The following is a 22,889-nucleotide window of genomic DNA, read 5'->3' as shown; positions in this document are numbered from 1 at the left end:
GCTCAAGCTATAGTGTACTTCCATTGGCTCTAACTGTCCAATGGGTGCGATCTCTGAAACACAGCTGTCGATACACTTTAGGACGATCTGGAACTTTGTTAACCGAAGCGTATTAGGGGTGTGCGTGATTACGCATGGAACTACAAACAAATCATGCATTTTCACCTTCGATGTTCAGACACCGATATGGACCGTGATAATATGGCAAGCAGTCGGGATACAATGACCCTAGTAACTTTGTAAGACACCGGAAATATGCAAACCCTCACGATTCTGGAGCAAACCTTGGCTCAGTTCATTCCTACGATAATTACCAGCCATTTAACTTGACGCACGAACATCATTCAAAGGTAGAGCGAGCCACTGACATGTATGTTGTGCGACGCAGCGACCACTTGACCTGAGAATAATAGCGTTGCGAAGGAGAATCCTCTGTCGCATGCTCTGTGGCGCAATTATGTAAAAATTTCAAATCCGGACGGAGGAGGTCTGTCGGTGACGTCAAAAAATGGGCGGTCCGCAGCGGTCGCGAGGACGAGAGGAAGTGAACAGCCAATGAGGGAAATGGAGGCTTGCGTCATCATTTTGACGTGGACTTGGGGGCCGTATAGCAAAGTGAAAAGTGTTTGTAACATGTTCAGAAGTGTTTGACTATTATGGCGCACTATTAAAATGTGTTGGCACTAGTTTTCAATTGTTTAATAAGGAATACGATACAATCCAAACGTATTTTTTTGTTATTGTTCTAAACAACGCTAAATTTAGCGGGACGATTTGTGGTGGCGCTAGGTACAACTTTGTTTCAAGCAGTTACTGTTTTCAAAACTCCACTACTAAACGGCGCAACTTTCGAAGCCGTTGGCTCAGTCGAGCGCAGTCATGGCGGAGGGCAACGGCACCGCTAGCCACCAGCAGCAGCGGCTCATCCGCGTTTCCGAGGGTCAGCGCGCGCTGGTGCTCGCCTTTATGAGCGAACATCCGCAGCTCGCGGCGAAAGCCATTGAGCTGCAGCATGGCGTCACGGTCGCCGACCGGCGGCGGCTGTGGCAAGAGCTCAGCGACGCGCTGAACCTTGAAGGCCCTGCGCAGAAAAGCGTGGATGACTGGCAGGCTTGGTGGCGCAGGCAGGTGCACGAGGCCCGCCGTGACGCCGCCGCCATCAAAGAGGCACAAACGTGAGTGACCGTTGAATGTGCGGGCGATTTGTTCTTTGACATTGGTGTATATTTCCAGGGGCACTGGAGGGGGTCGTCTGCCAGGCTTCCGGGGTCGCGTGTTGCAACTCACCGGGTTGGCACGCTTCGGTGGCGTCTTCGGTTCCCTCGAATATCAACAGGTAAGCACTCTGCCGCCGCAGTATCACGGGTTCCTGAGCGGTGCCATGACAGAGTTTGCCCATTTTGTAAGGGGTGCCTTTAGGGGAACCTTGTTGAACAGTAAGATAGTGCAGGAAAAAGAATTCAAAAGCAGGTAGGTTTGTCAACTGAAATCTCGCTTTGCAGCCCTTGCAGTAAAAGGCGTATTTATTTATCAAACAGACACGAAATGCCTGCGGGCAAGTGCATGCACTAAAATGGTAATACGTGATATCAATGACCACTGAATAGCTGCAGAACGTTTCCGCAGATGTTTAGTAGGTAAGGTTGTAAAATAGCCAGAGTAACGAATACCCTTTTTCCGAAAGATTATGCCCACGACACTTTCCAGCAGGCGGATGTTCCCGCTCCTGCAATGGAGGTCGAGCTGGAAGCCACTGAAGCGGCTGCAGCAGGTGACAGTGACACAGCCACACGTAAGCATCTGAGAACTTAGTGTTTTATTGATTATAGGACGTATGTGCGCCCAGTTCGTAAACTTTTATTCTTTACTCCACAGAAGCCCCCCCAAGTTACCTGGAAAGCGGCCCCGCTGCACCGGGTAAGTTATTGATCATCAAAGTGTTTTGAGAAAATAACCTCTCGTATGTTATTCGAATTGCCCAATTATCCACAACATGGCCATAGACTTAAAGCCTACCACAGCATGCGGTGACGAAAATGCTGCATGTTTGCAGTGCCTCAGCCTCCTGTGCGGCCTCGCCGTCAACAGAGGCCACGGCGCACCGACACCTTGTTGCGGGTGTCTTCCCAGTGCGACCAGAGCCTCGAGCTGACAGAGAAGTTGCTTGATGTGAGTAGACCGTTTGTTTAAATTTTACGTAAAGGGTGTGAACATTTTTGATGCTCTGTTATGATGACTGAAACCAACTTGGGCTGTAAATAAGAAACATGCATTGTATTGAGGGCACGGTATCTGACATCTGCAATGATAAACTGCCGGGCAAAAGGTTGGTTAGCCCTGAAAAGGGCTGTTTGATTGTAAGAGATGCATTTGAGGAGATGAATGAAGAGTAGTTCCAGCAATTGTTTGTTGATCCAAACGAAGAGGGCATAGCTTGTACACGAAGCTTCACACTTTCAAAGGATGCCACCAGGCCAATGAATTTTCAACTGAGGGGAAATTGTTGTTCACGTTGCAATTCTCCGCAGCAGCAGCTTCGAGCCACGAGATGGTCGAGAGTTCTTCAGCAGCTCATGCAAACATTTCCACCATGATGATTCACTGCAGGAGGTGCGGGGGATCAGAAGGTCAGCTTTGCACTTGACTTCTCTGGCGCGGCGTATGGTAGCAGCACTGGAACGGGCGGCCGCAGCACAGGAGCGGGCGGCCGCAGCACAGGAGCGGGCCGTGGCTGAGGGCCCTCTGCGGGAAAGAGATGCATAGTTATCTATTTTGATGTTCGATACATGCGTTTATTTTAAGTTTTGCATCATGTTTTTAATGTTTTAAATGTTTATCATGCATTATTGGTTTATTAGTTTTTATATGTTTACGTGTTGCAGTGAGCGTACCATTTCATACGTTGTTTTTTTACATTTAATACATATTACTACCTTTAAGTTAGCATTTACTTTGTACAAGGAGTACAGCATTTTTTTCTTCACATGTCTTTCATCTATTTTGATGTTCGATATATGCGTTTATTTTAAGTTTTACATCATGTTTTTAATGTTTTAAATGTTTATCATGCATTATTGGTTTATACTACCTTTAAGTTAGCATTTACTTTGTACAAGGAGTACAGCGTTTTTTTCTTCACGTGTCTTTCATCCATTTTGATGTTCGATATATGCGTTTCTCAATTTATGTTCGACCTACTCGTGAGGCAGCGTCTCCCCCCTCCCCCCACCATCTTAAAGGTGTCTAGTCATCCACACAAAGACCAAGAGCGTATAGTTGACATTTTTTGTGAATGTTTTTAGCACTGTGATATTTGTGTTGCCTCACTGTTTTCTAGCTCACTGCACTTTTTATGCAGCATTACCACATAGTGTTGGACTGTGATATTTTTTAGCCTCACACTGTTTCGCAGCTCGCTGCATTCTTTATGAAGCATGTTTACCTGCCGAAAATTGCTTACACTGTGATATTGTCATTTCAGCGCAATGAGGCTAAGGTACAACTACAACCAAGTCTTTTTTGAGATCACTAAACTAGCAAGTGGGTATGTCGCACAGTTTCACTAATGAAAAGGGTCATCATCACAGCAACATGCCAGCGACTGTTTTCATTGTAAATTACTCATTGCAGGAATTAATTTTGAACGTGGTATGCTTTGGGAGCAGCGAGATCGCTGAGCCAAATATTCATGCCGTGTGTCATTAAAAGAACCCACATGTTATTTGCTGCTTTGATTTACGTATTTTGTAGCATTGCAGTATAACTGTAGTCGGGAATTCAAATCAAATGAAATATTATTTAAATATTTATACAATGTTGAGGACAATGAACAAAAAGCCGGCACGGCATTGTGCTCGGCAAGCCTAAATGTGTACAATTGAATGCTTGCAGTCAATGACTATGAGAAGAGACGGACATACATATCATGCGTTCTTGCAACATGTTTTTAATGTATCTGCAATTTTTTATGCGTTTTCGTGAAAGAAGTTGTGTGACGTTGCTGCATTGTTCCCACAATCTTTTGATGGCAACAGTCAGCACAGGGTGCCCCTCATATGCGCTTGATCCAATCTAGTCTGTTGTGACTGTGATCACTGATATAGAAAAGGGTGTTTCCGTTGCCTAATTCATGTGACATTTAAAAAAAATGCAGCATTTTTCAATTGCCACCATGCATAATGTTGAAGCACGAGTAAGTACTTTGTGTTGTGGCAAACACAGCCCTGTCTTGCCTGGGTGCACTGGAATTAGTATGAATAAATTAAGTGTGTGATATGACAGCTTACCGCGTTCCTGTGCACTTCAAAAAAGGCCCACGACAGCGCTGCGCTGCTGCTGTCCTCTGAGCAGCACGTTGCGGGGTGTGAGCACATGGCTCTCTCCTGGCTCCTTATCGTCATCCTCAACTGGTGGCATGTCCCCAACATACTCATCCAAGGTCCAGTCCCCCGCGTCCAATGCAATGTTGTGGAGAGCAGCGCAGGCATAAATAATTCGCCCTGCTCGATCGGGGTTGTAGAGCATCGTTCGAAAGTGCTGCAAGCAGCGGAACTTGCTCTTCAACACTCCGATACATCTTTCCACAACATTGCGCATGGATGCGTGCTCCTTGTTGAATCGGCCTTTGGAGGTGTTGCCGGGTTGACTGCCAGGAACTGGAACGAGGAGCCATGGCTCGAGAGGATACCCTGCGTCTCCTGCAATAGAAAAATGGCGGCTGAGTGCTCTACCCCAGTTAGTTCACATTAATACTTACCAAGCAGATATTCGCCAGGCTGCAGCTGTGCAGCTAGGCGTGAACGCAAAGGGTTGTGTTCCCAAACCCAGGAGTCGTGGCACGAACCTGGGAATCGTGGGTCCACGACAAGGATGCGCAGCCGTGCGTTGCACACCTGTAATGAGTGATACAAAATAGTACTGCATCTATGCTCCAAACAAACCCCTTCTTTCTACACATAAGCCGGAAACAATGCATACTAGTACAGTCATTGGTACATGCAATTTCACCTAGAGGGGAACACAGGGACAGGGTGTAGCAACTGAGGAGGGAAGGGGGCAATGACCATTCCCCTGTACACATGGCTAGGACTTCCACTGAATGATCGATAAATGAAAACCTACGCCATGCTATTGGGAAAGAACACTCGTACATACCACAGCTAGCCTATGCAATTGTGGTTATAAGTACTTTCGTGTTTGAAATACTTCCCTATCGTGTGTATAATTCTGCTACGACTACAGCCCATATTCTTATTACCTTCAAAATGCTCAACTTCATTGTGCATGCATGCCAGAACGAAGACAAAAAATACGACAACTGGCTCACTTACACAAACACTTGCCACTTATGATAACCGAGGCCATGAGAGCCACCAACTAGCACGCACCCGTTTATCCGCATGTTCTCCCTTATTCTTTGAATTGGTACTTTTCCCAGCTCCGACGTCAAAACTGAACAGCTACTCCGATGGGCGAGTAAGAAAGGATCCGAACGGTACTTACGATCATGACGTTCAGGGCATAATAGCCCTTTCTGGACATGAAGCTCGCCGTGTCGGCGAGGCTGTATCCCTCTGGCTTGCGAATGGCGACCAACGTGCCGTCGACACACGCCAGCACGCCTGGGATGCAACCACGTCGTGCAAACTCCGCCTTCGCCTCATCCTTGGCAGCTGTGGTCAATGGGAAGTCCACCACCCTTTTTCTAGCAGCCACGGTAATGATCGCCTCCGTCACCTCGTGGATGGTGTTGCTCACCGCCGGCTGAGACATGCCGATGTGTTCCTCGCGACCAATGCTCAGCTGGAAGCTACCGGTAGCGAAAAATCGCAGCGCGCACAACACCTTTCTCTCTGTGGAAAGGCCACTGGCTCGCTGGCATCCGATGATAGGGTCAAGTTCGTCGCACAAGCTACGCACTGTTCGTTTGGACAGACGAAAACATTGCCGGAACTCTTCTTCGCTGAACTCTTCAAATGCATCTTTTACCTCGCGTTGTCGCCTCTGCTCGGTTGAAGCTACCGCACAGGCAAGGCGAAGTACCATGTCAGTGGGAAACGCCATGTTGTCTAAGTGCCCCGGTGCCGAAAAGTCGCGCATTTTTTCCATTTCAATCCAATCCAGGCCACCTTGCAGCCATTTCAATCCATCCGGTTGCTTTCGGACAGTCTCTCCGACCGTTCCATCGCCTTTCTCCGAAAACCGAAAATAAAGAGTCACGTGACACCCCAGTCCACGTCACTCATAACGTCACAGCATTCGTCACAGCTTGTATGGGCCAATCGCGTGCGACTCAATGGAAGAGACCGCCTTTGTCCGGATTTGGAACTTTTACATAATTGCGCCACTGATCGAAGCAGACGACAAATGCGAGCAGACCACGGCTTGGCCGGCAGGCACAGCTTGTGATTGGTTGTGAAGCAATACCCTCTACATCAGCTCACTCCAAGACGTTGCCAAAACACTTCTTTCATCTGGCACGCCTGTCCTGTTCGTCATAACACTCCCCTCACACATAAGAGCAAATTTTGTCACGCCGTAAAAATAGTGCAAGTATTTTCTAACAGCTCTCTTACGTGCTGCGCAGTTGTCGAAAAGAACATGGCGTCGTAAACAGCATATCCGTTGGTGCGACTTTCAGCAAACGCTTCTCGCATGAGTTACTTCAGCGTTCGACCAGATGCGTTGTGATTACGGCAGCTCTTTCGGTGCGTGTAAGCAGTGCGGAAAGCTGCGGCAATGCAATGGTGTACGGTGAAGCGCAGCGAAGCCTGTGCGTCGGTGTGATTATCAAGCGGGGATCGGCGTCAGTGTATCGACGGCAACTAGCACTCGAGAAGCCTGCAATGTGTGTTTGTGTGCCGGTAACAGTTCGTTCGCTTTGCTGTGCAGTTTCTCAGTTGGGTGTGGTGCGACATTTCAGATTAAACAGCGTTTTGACACGTTACTTGAGTGACCCCAAGTACGTACGGAAACGTATGAACTACGCGCTGTGTTCGGTTCTTGCTTCGCCACTGGTTAGCCCGCACGCTTCTATTTTCTTGAGAGCAATCTAGTGTTCGGGAGGGAAACGATGTTCGTTGTGAACAGTGGTGCTGTGTTAGACTTGCAAAGAAGCTGTGCTCGTGTGACCGAAAATTGAAAGACAGCGTTCATAACTGTTTTGTCCTGCGACGTTGTGGTGGTGCAGCTTGGCGATTTTGTTTGTTAACTCGTCACTTCTCCTTTTTGTGATAACCATAGTCCTAGCGCTGTGATGTGATGAACCAAAGCTGCGAGATGCTACATTCTTTAGTGGATCGTGTTACTTTGGCCGCGCACCTAGACTGTTCTTCGCTAAGAACTTGAGAGTTCTATGTGGCAGCGAGAGCCCGTGACCGTCAAGTCTCCCTCCGGCCCCCAGAAAAAGCAAATATTTCATGGGTGCTTTGCTTTGGATGAAGTTGTAGGCCAATATCGCCTAACTACAGGTTTCCGAGTTCGTCTGGCCATTGTTTTGCACGGCACTAGAGCCTTGAAAACAGCGGGTCATGGCCAGTTCTTACACTTTATGAATGGACGTGCACGCCTGGCCAGCCCTTCATTGCTGTCATCGGCAGCTTCCAGCCTGCAGATGCCCTTTGCCTGTTGGCCATAGAGCACACTTGGTTCCTCATGACACCTACGGCTACTAAATGCTGACATTGGTGAGTTCACCTTGCAGAACTAAATTTCACCGGTACTATAATTCACGCAGTACTATAACGTGTGCAAGTTTTTAAGCCCATCACATCTAATGTTTCCCTTTGGTAAGTTGAAGCATGACAAATGTACTACTACTGTTATATACATGCATACATTATGGAGCAAATACATCAGAAGTTTTGTGTGATTTGATACAAGTGAGCTTTTGTTTGATTATGAGGTTGGACCTGTCGATTTACCACGTTTTATAGTTGGAAAGTTAATGTGAATTTATTTTTCAGGAGCCAGGTTGCGCTTAAGAAATTTATGTTATTTTGGAAAATTAGTTCTTTAGACGATTATTACTGTGGTAGTACTGTACTTCTCTGGGACATACATATTGCGGTACGTAAACTTTACATGAGGCTTCAGTTCATTCCAAAATGATTACAGCAGATTTTGGTCACTTTAATGAAGTGATAGCACCGTGAAAGAAGTATTGAAAGTGAGTGCTTTTAATGATTTTTTTAAATATCTCGTTTTTGGCTCTTCACAGATCGCAGTGATTGGCTTGTTAAGGTCCTGTGATGCATCAGTTGCACACACTGGCACATCAATCCTCATCATGACTTGGAGCACCTGTACAAATATAGGAAGGACACATGCTCCCTAACTGTGCAAGTCTATATCACTGCTGGGACTGTTATCATTCGGCGGATCTGGATGTGGCCTGGAAGCATGCATGTCAGCCTCATCTGGAAAGACTGCGATCTGCTTGGGAGCTTCGAGGGCACAACACTGCCTAACGGCTGGCTGCAAGGTTCGTTTTTCTATAATACATACGATTTAGTGAACACCACTTAGTGTTCACAAATCGAAAACCCAAGCATGGTTGCTTGCAGTGGATACCTGTATTACTCTCACACTTAATTCTTATTCAACATGTATAAAACTAAATAGCAAGGTAATCGAGAATGTTGAAAAATGAAAGCCTGCAGCTTATGAATGAAACTTCAATCATCTGAGACTCAGAAGCTTGTGCTTTTAAACGAGCAGAAATACTTTCATTCTATATTGAGCTCTCGAGCCTGTGACTCCCTCTGTGGATCAAGTGCTCTGGAAGGAAATAGCAAGTGGGTGAAAATCGCCTGGCTGTTCACAGCTTGCAAGGAGAAAGACCTGTTGAACAATCCTCAGACGACATAGGGCCAGTAACTACATCTTTTACTTCATGTAGCTTTTTCTCTCTCGGTGCTGTGGCTTGTTGCGTTTCTGCCGAACAACGTGTTCACCACGATTGCATAGTGATATATATTTTTCTAAAAATTGTACCTGACCAAAGTATGCATTATTGAACTCTAAGGGTGACGTTCAGTGTGTTTCAAAGTCATGGCTCCTCATCTCTCTGTCTGTGGCTAGCCTACCTCAGCAGCAGTGCGATGCAGCCAGCACACATGCAAGCCAAGTCATGGAGTGCTCCTTTGGTGTTCTGTGCAGGACGCAGATATCCATCCGGCAAGACACTGGTATCCACAATAATGGTGAATGTTGGTGGCACCTGTAGGAGCCTGTTGTGTTTGTTGCGCATGATTATTTCCCCTGATGAAGTGCATTTTTGAAAGGTTTTCTTGTTTTAGAATATTAAGTGTCAGCAACAAGCACACTCATAATCCACAAGTGCTTTGTGTATTCGAGACTGCCCATTTGCTCCTATACGCGGTATGGTGAGCTGGCTATGTTAGACAGCCTTAAAGTTTTGAACATTGGCTGTTCTGTTGTAATGCAGCCTAACTTGTGTTCCTTAGTGAATTTATTTTTGGTCGGCTTCTCGCACCTAGTGTGAAGTCCTAATAGAAGAAATTTTATTGGCTTTTTTGGCCTAGCAGAAGTTTCATGCCTTCATCTATAACATTTTAGTTTTGCTCTTGTATAATAATAAAATATATTTTCAGTCTTCACTGTTTGTGTGTGTGTCTCGAGGCTTGTCATTGGCTTCTGAAAATACGACATCTGTAAATATGATTGGAACACGATCCAATCGCCCGATGAAAGTCGCTGAATTTTCGTGTAAAACAAACGTCTTCAAAAATTCCTTTTTTTCCCCGTACGTGCCATGAGTGGAATCTGTTACCTGCTAATGTTGTGCAATGTTCTGATGTCTCGTCCTTTCTTTGTGCCCTGTTGAATTCGGCATGATTTAGTCTTCAATAGTAGTTGTTATCCTACCGATTGCACTTGTACAGTATATTCCGGTTCCGGTTGTTTTTTTTTCTCCGGTTCAAAGTGTACCCTTAGAAGTGTATTGTTATGCTTGTATGTTATCCTGTTTTCTTCTTTTGTATCGCCCACACCTGCTCAAAGCCTGGCACCCAGGCTAGCAGTAACCTGTAAATAAATAAATAAATAAATAAATATTAGCACATATTTAACAACTCTATACACTCTTGCATGTAGCATGGTTGTAACAATGATCTGGATTTTTTTGAGTTCCAGCAGTAACAAGGGATCCGGTGCTCCACGGTCAAGTACAGTGTAGCAATAACAGAGCAAAGAAGACCAAGAAGTATAAAGGGACTGCCAGTGACTGTTCTCCTGCTCAAATTTTACGACAGCAGAAAGAGCACATTGTGATGTCAGGAGCAGTTTGAATTGTATACGTAGTAACATTCTGCGCAGCTGCAGCTTAACTTCTTAGCAGTGCATTATTCATCAGTGGCTTTGCTTGCATTCCAAAATATTTATTTTTGCATGGAATATACCAAACTATGACACAAATTTAAATGCTGTTGTAGTGTTAGTGGACAAATTTTTTTGAGGTGAAGTTTTTAACATGCTTGTTAAGTGCCCGCTTGTCTCTGCATTTACCTGTCATAAATCACAGCATCCATGGTCGGCAATAGTAATTGTGTTTGCATTCTTTGTAGTACAAAAAGTAAAGCCATGAATGTGGTAATCTTGTACTTACTCGATGTAATCCTTCAGTCTACACTCATTGGTATAGCACCAATGATGTCATCAGTGTATAAGCTCTGGTAAGTGAATCTATGTGAATTACTTTATTTAGAAGGAAGAGGATTATCACTACTCCTAGTATATCTTAACAGTGGATTTTAGTGCTTGTGTATTGTGATCCCACTCCCTGTCCGTCCTTCAGCAGTCTACTTCTCTGTTTCTACTGTGTAAGTGTAACTTTTTTACTGTATACTTTGCTCGGATATGTTTGTTAATAATGTAAATGTGTACTATGCAATTGACATCTATGCAGCTTTACTTATACCAGAAATAAAAGTATCTATTTTAATTTATATGTAGCTATAGCATGCATTTACTTATCTTTTTTTTAGGTGCCTGTACAATTGTTTAGCCCTACAAAGGTACTGGTATACTCTAGTATTGAAGCTGGCATAATAAAATACTTTGTTAGAGAAGTAATAATTTGTTTATAACCATTATTACTATTCTCAGTTGAACTATGAAAACTCTATGGAAATGTATTTACATTTTTTGAACTGTGTCAATGTAATAGTTCTTATGTTCTTCCATTGTGGTCCCTGTTTAATGCAAGTGACATATAATTACTTTGCAGTGGCATAGTATTAGTTGTGATTTTACACATACGTGCTGAACAACATCACAGTTGAGGCCAGCAGCAAGACATTGATGCAGTGCACTGGAGCATCATCTCACATAGTGTACAGTCTTTGCCCACCAGTAAAATGAATATTTTTCAAGCAGACTAATAGACAGCTGTATGGAAACTGTGCTGATGTGCAAACTTTGAAGTTTTCTTGAGGAGTGTTTTTCATCATTTTAGTCCAAGTGAACTAGCTACCCAAGGCCACACACAACTGGTGGGAATGTGGTGGTTTCCTCTCTCCAAAACCACTCCTACCAGCTACCTCAATGTTAGCTTGGGGTGAATTCACGAACTAAAAAAATGATTGGTCTTTGTTTTCTTGGCCGAAAGAGACACTTACCCCATTGAACCACCACGACGCGCCAGGATAGAAACTTTGAGCTAAATAAAGTTGATTCAATTTTGAGAAGTGTTTTTGGGAAACAAAATGGCGGCTATAGCTGTCAATATAAACACTGTCTGCACCAAGTAGCTTAGTAGCTTATAATTGTATTATTCATGTATTGTCTAGAATTTCTTTGCGCTGTGCCAACTTTCAGCACAAGTGTCCTAACATGCTTTGTTAGTGGGTTGTGAATGAGCCAAGCTATGTAAATAAACAGAGAGATATTGCAGACATGTACAAAATATTGCTGCACAGCCCTTATCTTTAGCATGACATCGTCAAGGGCTTTATTCTTGTGTTTTTTTTTATAAAAACTGCTTGACACTGGGCAGCAGCAGAAACTATGCATCAAGGTTTTGCGAGATGGTTTCGAGAAACACTGTGTTTAGACATAACAGTGCCGGTGGATTTCTCTCGTAAGTTACTTCCTGTATATTCAAAATGAGTGTATTAGAATTGTTGTTTTATAGCCATTCATTTTAATATTTACACCTGAGTATATGTATTGTACCGAAGTATGTATATACTGGTCTCTCCATTTAACTGCCATAAATCACGGCATCCATGGTCGGCAATGGTAGCTGTGTTTGCATTCTTCTTAGTACAAGAATTAAAGCCATGGATGAGGTAATCTTGTACTTAGTCAATATAATCCTTCAGTATACACTCATTTATATAGCACCATTGATGCCATGTATGTATAAACTCCGGGAGGCGAAATTATGTGGATTAAGGTATTTAGAAGGGAGAGGATCATCACTTTTCCTCGTAATCTAACAGTAGACTGTAGTGCTGGTGTATGGTTATTCCACTGACTGTCTGTCTTTCAACAGTCTACTTCTCTGTTTCTACTGTGTAAGTGTAAGTTTTTAGTGTACACTTTGCTCGGATATTTTTGTTTAAAATGTAATTTTTACTATGCAAGTGACTTATCATCTATGCAGCTTTACTCAGACTAGAAATAAAAGTACTTATTTTATAAGAAGTACTTTTATTTAGTGTTACAGAGTGTTACGTACAACCCAAACGGTGTACGAAGAACTGTTTACTGGGGCTAACTTGTGCCCGAAAAGTAAAGGAAAATGTAGCGGCGTTTCAAACAGGCGATCAGCAAAAGGGTATTGATCTCCGAGAAGCCCTCGAGCGGTGCACCACTTCTTTTTCATCAAAATCTCGTGCTGAGGAGGCACGCGCCGTCACGGCCTTTTCTTGTTTCATCATCAAGCCACTGGTCTCTTGGGGACGCACCAACTAGCGCGCGTAGTTTGAATACTGCGTCTGTCTTGTGTCATTATTTCTCCTCCAAAAACGCATCGTCCCGATGCGTAAAAGCAGTGTTGCTGAGATGGTCTGAATGCGTGGTTTCCATTGGAGAAAGAGGTATTCCTCATGATCGAGTGTGTATAGTTCGATGTTCTTAGCCTGTCATAGTATGGCTTCATTCTGACTACATGCACGATTTCTGTGCTCCTTCGGCATCTTGATGAGCTCACTTGTCTTTCCGGTGACACCTCGTAGTTCAAGGAGCTGACGCGACGAAGGACTCGGTAAGTGCCGAAATAGCGGCGCATGAGCTTTTCGAAGAAGACAGGCGTCCGCACGGGAGTCCAAATTGAAACTCGGTCGCCTGGTGCGTAGTCGACTCCTCTCCGCTGAAGGTTGTAACGGTTTGCATCCACGCGTTGTTGTTGTTTTATGTGATGTCACGCCAACTGCCGTGCTTCTTCGGCTCGCTGAAGGAATTCGCTGATGTCAGGCTTGTGCTCTGTATTGTCGCCTACAGGCAGCGTTGCATCTAATGGTGCGGTAACTATTCAACCATGGTAACTATTCGTGGCAGGCTTCCAGGATTTCGGGTCGCAAGGCCGAACGAACGACGAGTAGGAATTTCTCCCTGCTGTGCTGGAAGTTTCTCTTGTATAAAAGGTTGTTTGTCATCAGGTACGAGGACAATCCCCGGACAAAAACTCGAGGAAAACGCACGGGTTGCCCTTCAGGATTCTTGATCAGTTTAAGCAACTCCGCGTCAGATCGTTGATATTCAGTCATGTATGTGGTGCTGACGGCCCCAAGAAACGGAAAGTCGTCCCCACCTTCCACATGTGCAGATTCCATTGGTGTGCGTGACATGCAATCCGCATCGCTGTGCTTGCGACCCGACTTGTATACGACTGTTATGTCGTATTCTTGCAACCTGAGGCTCCATCTAGCAAGTCGCTCAGAAGGGTCCTTTAGGCCTCCGAGCCAGCACAGCGAGTGATGGTCGCTCACTGCTCGAAATTGTGTACCATATAAGTACGGTCGGAATTCCTGTATGGCCCATATTATCGCCAGACATTCTTTTTCCGTCGCCGAATAATTTATTTCAGCCCTCAAAAGAGTGCGACTAGCATATGCGACCACTCTTTCCTCTCCGTTTTGCAGCTGCACAATGACGGCGCCTAGTCCCAAATTGCTTGCGTCCGTGTGAATCTCTGTTTCGACTTCTTCGTGGAAATGTGCCAGGACGGGGTGGTTTAGGAGTCGCTGTCGTAGCTCATTGAACGCCTCTTCTTACTCGCTTGTCCAAGTGAAAGGCGTGTCTTCTTTCGTCAGTCCGGTAAGTGGTTCCGCAATCTTCGAAAAATCATTGATGAATCTTCTGTAATAGGCACAAAGTCCTAAGCATAAGAATTGTCTCACGGCTCTTTTATCCGTCGGTCTAGGAAGCTTTTCTACAGCTGCTGTTTTTTCGGGGTCAGGTCGAATGCCTTCAGAGCTAACCACATGACCGAGAAAAAGCAGTTGATGAAAACCAAAATGGCACTTTTGGGGTTTTATCGTCAGCCCTGCTGAACTAATCGCTTCGAGCACAGTCCGTAGTCGTTCCACATGCTGATCGAAGGTGGCCGAAAAGATCACGACATCATCGAGGTAAACAAGGCAGGACTGCCATTTTAAACGAGACAGCAAAGTATCCATCATCCACTGAAATGTGGCGGGTGCAGAACACAGGCCAAATGGGAGTACCTTGAACTCGTATAATTCATCTGGGGTGACGAAAGCAGTTTTCTCGCGATCTCGTTCGTCCACCTCTATCTGCCAGTACCCACTCTTGAGGTCTACAGAGAAGAAGAATTTCGCGTCTCGTAGTCTGTCAACAGTGTCATCGATCCTTGGAAGGGGATAGACATCCCGCTTTGTGACAACGTTCAATTTTCGGTAGTCAATGCAGAATCGCAAGGTCTGGTCCTTTTTCTTTACCAGCACTAGAGGTGAGGCCCATGGGCTCGCCGACGGTTGAATTACGTCGTCCCTGAGCATTTCTTCAACTTGGCCTCTAATGACTTCTCTCTCTTTTGGTGACACTCGGTACGGGTGCTGGCAAACAGGTCTAACAGATTGATCGATTATGATGCGGTGTTTGGTGATAGATGTTCTTTGCACTTTCGTTGACGTGGAAAAACATGAGGCGTTCTCCCGTATAAGGCTCTCGATTTTTTGTTTCTGGTTCGGTGATAGGGCTGCTTCGATGTGGATAGATGCGAGTATGGAATCTATATTGTGAGGGTGTAGTGGTGCAGTCTCAGAAGAATTCAAATTCGTAATCAGAACGTAATCATGCAAGTGACCAACAACAGTTCCCTTCGGAAGATGCTGCACCTCATTTCAGAAATTTGTCAGGAAGACACACGTACGCCCATCACGCAGTCGGACAATACCTCTTGCTGCACAGATCCCTTTCTCGAGTAATAGCCCAGTATTTCTTTCTGTCATTCCTTCATAGTCGTTGTACACATTGCTTTTTACGGTGACAACGATGATAGATCTTGCAGGTACTGTTACATCATCACCTGCACTCTTTAGTGCATCGAATATTTTTTACTCTCGAATGTCGCGATGGCGTGTTTCGTGGGAAACGAGAGGCACGTTACCTGCAAGTTTATCACTGCGCCTTTGGCCTGCAAAAAGTTCATTCCGATAATTGCACCTCTTGAACACTCCGACAGGACATTGAAGCTGGTGACGTAGGTGAAGCCGCGTATTCCAACTCTAGAGGTACACATGCCTCCCGGATTGATAAAGTGTCCCCTGGCGGTTCGCACTTTTGGTCCTATCCAAGGGGCCAGCACTTTTTTCAGCGTTCTGGCAAGTCCCCTGCTCATGACGGAATAGTCTGCGCCTGTGTCTACCAAAGCATTCGTTTCGTAGCCGTCTATAACTACCGGTAAATCAGAAGCGACGTTACCGTTTCCGCACGTAGTCTCGTGTCCATCATCACATTTTGAAATCGGCACTGGAGGTTGTTTTTCTTGCGTCGGCAGCGGCCTTACCTCCCCAGGTTGCCGATTCTAGTTTTCCTGAAGCGGGCTTTGGGGAAGTCGCCTTGGAGAGTTTGAAGATGGGTGCGGACTTGGTGACCGACACCTCAGTGGCGCTGTCGACCGAGACTGATGCTGCTGCGAGGAGTGAGCACCTTGACGCGTTGACAAGTACTCCTCGATTTCAAAAGGTCACTCTTCATTCCGTGGACAGGCAGCGTTTACGGGAAAACCCCGAAGTCCAGCTCGGTGATATTCACACATCCGGTAAAGATGGCCAGCTTCGCCGCACTGATAACAAATCGAAATTCGATCAGGAGTGCGTAATATATCAGCCTTTCGGATCTTCGTCTCGGCTAGGGACGGCGTGAATATAGGTTTCGGCAGATGCGTGCTTGCTGTGGCGAAATAAAGTCCAGGGGCGGCGAAAGGAGGTCCAGGGGCGACAAAATGAGGTACACGGGCACCTCTCAGCACCTCGGCGTACGAGACTGCGGGCTGCATCGGAACCGACGCTTGAACGGGCTGGGCTTGTGGCTGCTGCTCACGGACTGCCTGTTTCATCTCCTCCCGAACAACTTCCGCTAATGACGAGACCGTTGAGGGGTTGCCAATTAGGTTCTGGAGCTCTTCTCGAACCACCGATTGAAAGAGCTCTCATAATACGTCGATGCCATTCCCGAAGACTGCTGACACCACGTCTACGGATGCGACGTTAACATCTCGATTGTAGTGCCTCGCTCGCTGTTGCAGAGTCTTTTCAACCGCTGTAGCCTCGGTGCGAAATTCAGCGAAGTTCCGTGGGGGGCATCGGAGAAAACCAGCAAAAATCTCCTGCTACACCACACGCATCAGGTGCCGAAGTTTCTTGTCCTCGCTCATATTTCGATCAGACCGGCGGAATAACCGGCACATGTCTTCCACATACATTGCGATGCTTTCATTGTTGCACTGGTTTCTTGCTTGCAAGGCAGCTTCAGTTCTTTACTTGCGGTCTGTACTCGGGTATGTGGCCAGTAGCTCCCGTCGAAAATCATCCCACGAACGAAAGGTACCTTCATGGTTTTCGAACAGCGTTCGTGCGCTTTCCTGCAATGCGAAATGTACTCGGCGGAGCTTCTGTTCTTCGGTCTATCCGTTGCAGTCGGCGGCGCGCTCAAAACCCTCCAGCCAATCCTCGGTGTCTTCATGAGGATCGCCATGAAAAGGGTCGGAAGTCCGTGGCTCATCGACAACGACGTGCGTGGCAGCGACTGGAGACGAAATGACGTGTGCGGTGGAGGTTGGAGACGACATTTCGGTACTCTCACCGGAGACAGCTGGAGACACTCTAGGCTCTGGTGACAGGGGAAATTCCGGCGGCTCACCACGTAGACGAGAGCTGGAGCACTGATAAACTGGAGTGAGCTCAGTTGGTTCGACTGCTCGTGGTTCCGGGCTGCTTCCTCAAAGTCCAACTGGGTTGGGATCATTACCCGGCTCCTCCACCAGAATTGTTACGTACAATCCAAATGGTGTACAATAACTGTTTATTGGGGCTAACTTGTGCTGACAAGTAAAGGAAAATGTAGCGGCGTTTCTAACAGGCGATCAGCAAAAGGGGATCAATCTCCGAGAAGTCCTCGAGCGGTGCACCACTTCTTTTTCATCAAAATCTCGTGCTGAGGAGGCGCGCGCCATCTCGGCCTTTTCTTGTCTCATCATCGAGCTGCTGTTCTCTTTGGGGGGCGCCCGAACTCGCGCGTAGTTTAAATACTGCGTCTGCATTGTGTCAGTATGTACTCTATGCAAGATCTACTTATCTTTTTGTGTGCCTGTACAATTGTTTAGCCTTAGAAAGCTATTGGTAAACTGTATTATTGAAGCTGGTATCTTACAATTTTGTTGGTAGAAGTAACAATGTGTTTATAACCATTAATGTTATTTTTAGATGCACTGCGAAAACTCTATAAATATTATTTACATTTTTTGAACTGTGTGAAGATAAATGTTCTTATGTTCTTTTATTGTAATCTCTGTTTGATGCAACTGACACATAACTACTTTGCAGTGGCATAGTTTCTTACACATATGTGCTGAGCGACATTGCAGTTGAGGCCAGCAGCAAGATATACATGCAGTGCACTGGAGCATCACCTCACGTAATTAGTGTACAGTCTTTGCCCACCAGTGAACTGAAATTTTTTTCAAGCAGACTAACAGACAGCTGTAAGGGAACTCTGTTGATGTGCAAACTTTGAAGTCTTTTTGAGGAGTGTTTACGGGAAACGAAATGGAGTCTATACTTGTCGACATAAACACTGTTTGCACCGAGGAGATTAGTAGCTTCAAACTGTATTATTCATATATTATCAGAAATTTCTTTGCCCTGTGCCGACTTTTCAGCCCAAGTGTCCTAACATGATTTGTTTGTATGTTGTGAATGAGCCAAGCTATGTAAATAAACAGAGTAATACTGCAGACATGTACCAGATTTGGAGGCACAGCCCTTTTTTTTATTTTGACATTGTCAAGGGCTTTATTCTTGTATTTCTTATAAAAACTGCTTGTCACTGGGCAGCAGCAGAAACTATGCATCCAGCTTTTCCGAGATGATTCGAGAAACAATTGAGTTAAAACATAACAGTGCTGGTGTGTTTCTCTTGTAAGTTACTTTCCGTGTATTCAATATCGGTGTATTAGAATTGTTGTTTTATAGCCATTCATTCTAACATCTACACCTCAATGTATGTATGTATGTATGTATGTATGTATGTATGTATGTATGTATGTATGTATATTTTTAATAAGAATCCGTTTATCATTGATGAGTAAGTTTGGTAATGATTTGGCTCAATTTGTTTCTATTTCTTTTTCTTCTGAGCCATTATACATTTCGATTGGTTTTTAACTGCACAAAAATAAATGTAACCTTACACAAAATATGTGCATTCAAAGAAGTTAATTCATTTGCCAGCGTAGAGTCATGAGCACGAAATTGTGTAAAACGGAACCAACCAGGGATGTTTAGTTTCGAGCATAGCTACTCTACATGGCATATTTTGTACACATTGCATAGGTCGAATATGTCAACTTCAGCATATCAATTTCAATCAGAATAAACAAGCCATCACCCGTGGTTGCATATGTGTGTGATATTTATGGATAATTCAATACTGGTTGGCATTTACTATTAAGGTCACAAATCTAGTCAAACCTAATACGAAAATTTGGTCTATGCACCTTTTATCTGTACTGGAACTATTCTTAATATAAAATAAACTTCGGTTTAAAAATTTATTGCAGTAACCAAAAACAGAGTGTCTCTCTATGACATAAATCGAACTGCCTTTGTTCTGTTCCGCTCTAGACAATAGGGGACCCTCTCAGCAGAACTCCATTAGCTGCTATAATTCATTTTAACCATTGACAGTGACATAACACTGAAGCGCGCAGCATGACAAATAGTGGAAGAGAAGACACAAACTAATCACTCTGTGTTTTCTCTGTCTGTGCTCTTTTGCCTTGCTGCATGGAATGATACCCACCAAATTACCACGAAAACGTGTCCCGACAAAGGCAGTCAACTTGGCCGCGAGCAATTAGCTCACTGTCTAGATTTTCTTCAAAACGCCGAGACGACTAATCACTGGTCGAAGATCCAAACAAGTGAAAAGTAATATATCAGGTATGTTGTTGGTGTTTCAGCACTGGCCATTTGAGCGATAGGAGAGGATGTGGGGGGGGAGGATATGAACTCTGAATTACTTAGTTTATGAAGGAGCACGGCACAGCACTTTTGGGTCAAATGGGGAGTGAAAGATGAAAGCGCGAAAGCCACCTTCTCAAAAAATTAGTACCCACCGCCACGCATAATCTCAGGCCGGGCAACCTCTTAAAAAAGGGGGGGGGGGAAGGGGAGTTTGGTGACACGGCGCATTGAATTCAGTACTTCCTAGATTGCAGCTGAGCACTTCAACCACTCGTCCACTGCAACAGTGGTTGCATTCACACTATTGCTGAAATATCGTGAATGCTTCGAATGACGCCAAATGCAAAAATGTCCTGTAAAACTTGATCAAAAATAGAAAAAGTAATTAGAATGCATTTTCCAAGGTTACTAAAAGATATAAATCACCACGTGTGGCTGTATAACGGTGCACTGTTTATCTTGTACATTACTGTCATGTTGTTGAGATAGCCGGCTCTAACGAACGCCACCTTCACATAGTTAGCCAAATATAAAAAAAAATAAATATATATCGGCCTGTGTCAACGCTAATCAACCATTATGACTTCACTGTCACTAGTGCCACCTTCATTAAACAAATATTCAGTTTGTTTTCATTAGAGGTAATTAAGGAAGATTAGGCTCATTAACTCACAACTCTCTTAATAAGCATTATTTCTCACATCTAAAGACAGTCACATTTCATCTCGCTTTCTGTGTGGATTACGCTCTCATAATACACGTACTCCACTTTTTTATGCTCACCAAGCGTCCGACGCTGCTTTGCGGAAACTTTCTCCGATGTCTGCTGGGTCAGAAAATTGTCTTCATTATTTATAGATTTCAAGCTTTTGCGGAGCAAAATGACAGTCTCTCCGTCTTTTTTTTTTTCGCCTTTTTCGCACGTGACATAACGTCCCTCGACTTCAAGACTCGTATACACGTCCCTTGCTTCGTTTGCTCACTCAAACAACGCTTGACGAAATATTTGCACCATGTTTTGTGAAAATCAGTAGCACTGAAACACTTCCCGATGAGTCCAGCGTTTTACTTTGGTATACGCCAAAAGCATGGTCCTCGTTCGGGAGCGCTTGTTCCCACGAGAGCCAGCGCAGTTCCGGAGAACTCTCCCCCCTCCCAGAGCCACCCTACACGCAGACGGCGGAGAGCCACGGTGCAGTTCCGGGCAAAGCGTCGCCTCCTTCGCTGAGCCACCATGCCGTTTCGGGGAAAGATTGACATTCTCCGCCAGGTACCGGGGAACTGGTTTCGTAGAAGAGACCAAAACGTTATTTAAGGCTGTGCCGCCCCATGGTTTGAGAAATTTGGCCCCAGCCGACGTTGTCGTGCTGGCCGGCTCTGTACGAACTATAAGCTGCTATAGTAAACATTCCTACCTGTCGCTGCTTTCAAAACCGATTTCCTCCCTATTCCGCTTCTGGGCGAGGGCTTCAGCGAAGTCCGTTCGACTGCTCGCCACTTTCATCTACCACTACCTTCCCAACAAACAGGAAATCTTAACAGCGGTGGCAGCCGTGGGATGCCATCAAAACGTGACTTCAAAACAGTGGTGGCAGCGGTGGGATGCTATTGAACTCGACTTCACAACAACGTAGACACATATCTAAGCGTAAGCGTATGCACGTTCTCGCATTCCGACTTTATAAAAATGCTGCGGAGATTGAAACCTGCGAAATTCCGCACACAATTTCATTTGATTACTGCTGTTATCTATTTCCGCACAATTCATCTGCAGGCACCAAGGTCGCTCCTGTGTCTTGTAATAAGAATATTGTAACAAAGGCTACCTTTTACTATAGGTACAAAACACCCTTACGTTCACCACTATACTGTGCTAGATTGCACCGAATTAGTTAAGTAGCAGCGTAGCTTGGTTAAAGTGTAAGGTAACTGGTCGCGTTAGGGGAAGACATTTGAGGCGCATTTTCAAACATTGCATGCATCACTTTATGCGTGGTTTCATTGATGTGGTGCACCTAGAGTGTTGTTTACTTCTACTTGGTGAGATAGTGCATGGATCGCTCGATGGCTAAAGGCCACCGAGCAACTTTTTAGCCACAGTAGTTGATGAAAGGCGAATGCTTGGCTTTGCACAGCCCACCAAAATGCCTATTACAACGTACGCGGCATCCCTTAAACGCTGTAGCAGACGCTCGCAGAACTGAAACTTAAGTGCAGCAAATCATTGGCTATCAGCGTACTCTCTATGCTAGACGCTTTGCGTGCTACCTTGATATTATCGAGACACACTTCTTTCTTTCGTTGTCGTTTCATCGGCCATCGTGTGTCCTCCCCGCCCTCTTAATTGCCGAATAAGTTAAATTTGTTCCCACGCTATAGTAATCCCTCCAGATAAGACAATTTTTGGCTAAGAAAATACGTAGCCAAGAGAAAGCTTTCTGAATTCAGCCCCTGATCTTTTTTCACTAAGAAATCATAAAATGTCCGCTTTTTGACGCAGCGCATGAACACTGCGCATGAGAAAATCGGCATTATACAATCATTCACATAAACGGATAAAACCTTTACAGTACACGGTGTAATCTCACATCTTGTTCGAAAATTCAATTACTTTATTATTCAGCGGTACTGAAGGGTGACTGATGCGCATGTCCGTATGAGACATGATGTTTATATAGTGTGATATTACACCACCTGCGGTAAAGGTTTAATGAGTTTATGTGAATTATTGTACGATGCCAGTTTGTTCATGTGCAGTGATGATGAGGTGCGGAAAAAGAGTATGTCTCCTAGTTTCTTATTGAATAAAGATCCGTTTTTATTCTGCATAGGTGTAGTGTGTTCTATTCTTCTGTGTGCTCGTGTTGTCATAGCGCATTGCAATTGCTTTGAAGTGGTCAAAGTACGGCGAGACGCATTTTAATAAGTGGTAAAAGGAACCGCAGCTAAAGGAATGGTTACGTTCAGTCCCCGAAGACGATAAGAAATATGCATTGAAGTATTGCAATTGGGACATTCGCGCTCATCATTCGCTTCACACGTAGATCAGATTTATCAAGACCTTCTGGACTTCTTGACCATGGTCGGTTTGGGCTTCAGCAGGTGTGTTCGAATTGTAGCTAAGGCTGAAAAATTATAATTGGGAATAATTATTTTGTGTACACACACAAGGGCCGGAAGAACGAGCACCTCACGCTGGTAAAGTGTGTGTGC

At 44.9% G+C, this 22,889-nt stretch overlaps 1 protein-coding gene across 1 annotated transcript; it reads left to right on the top strand.

Moving 5' to 3' along the window:
* Positions 1–761: 761 nt before the first annotated feature.
* Positions 762–4,280, top strand: LOC142814702 (uncharacterized). The gene is made up of 6 exons (XM_075893888.1): positions 762–1,175; positions 1,234–1,336; positions 1,708–1,792; positions 1,876–1,917; positions 2,054–2,169; positions 2,608–4,280. Exons 1-6 carry the CDS (start codon positions 880–882, stop codon positions 2,761–2,763), a joined length of 798 nt encoding a protein of 265 aa, XP_075750003.1. The 5' UTR covers positions 762–879; the 3' UTR covers positions 2,764–4,280.
* The last annotated feature ends 18,609 nt before the right edge of the window (positions 4,281–22,889 follow it).

This window comes from Rhipicephalus microplus, chromosome 4, assembly GCF_043290135.1.
Source record: "Rhipicephalus microplus isolate Deutch F79 chromosome 4, USDA_Rmic, whole genome shotgun sequence".
In the NCBI taxonomy this organism is placed as follows: domain Eukaryota; kingdom Metazoa; phylum Arthropoda; class Arachnida; order Ixodida; family Ixodidae; genus Rhipicephalus; species Rhipicephalus microplus.
Note: the sequence above shows the minus strand (reverse complement) of the source record. Positions and strands in the feature narration are given on the sequence as shown.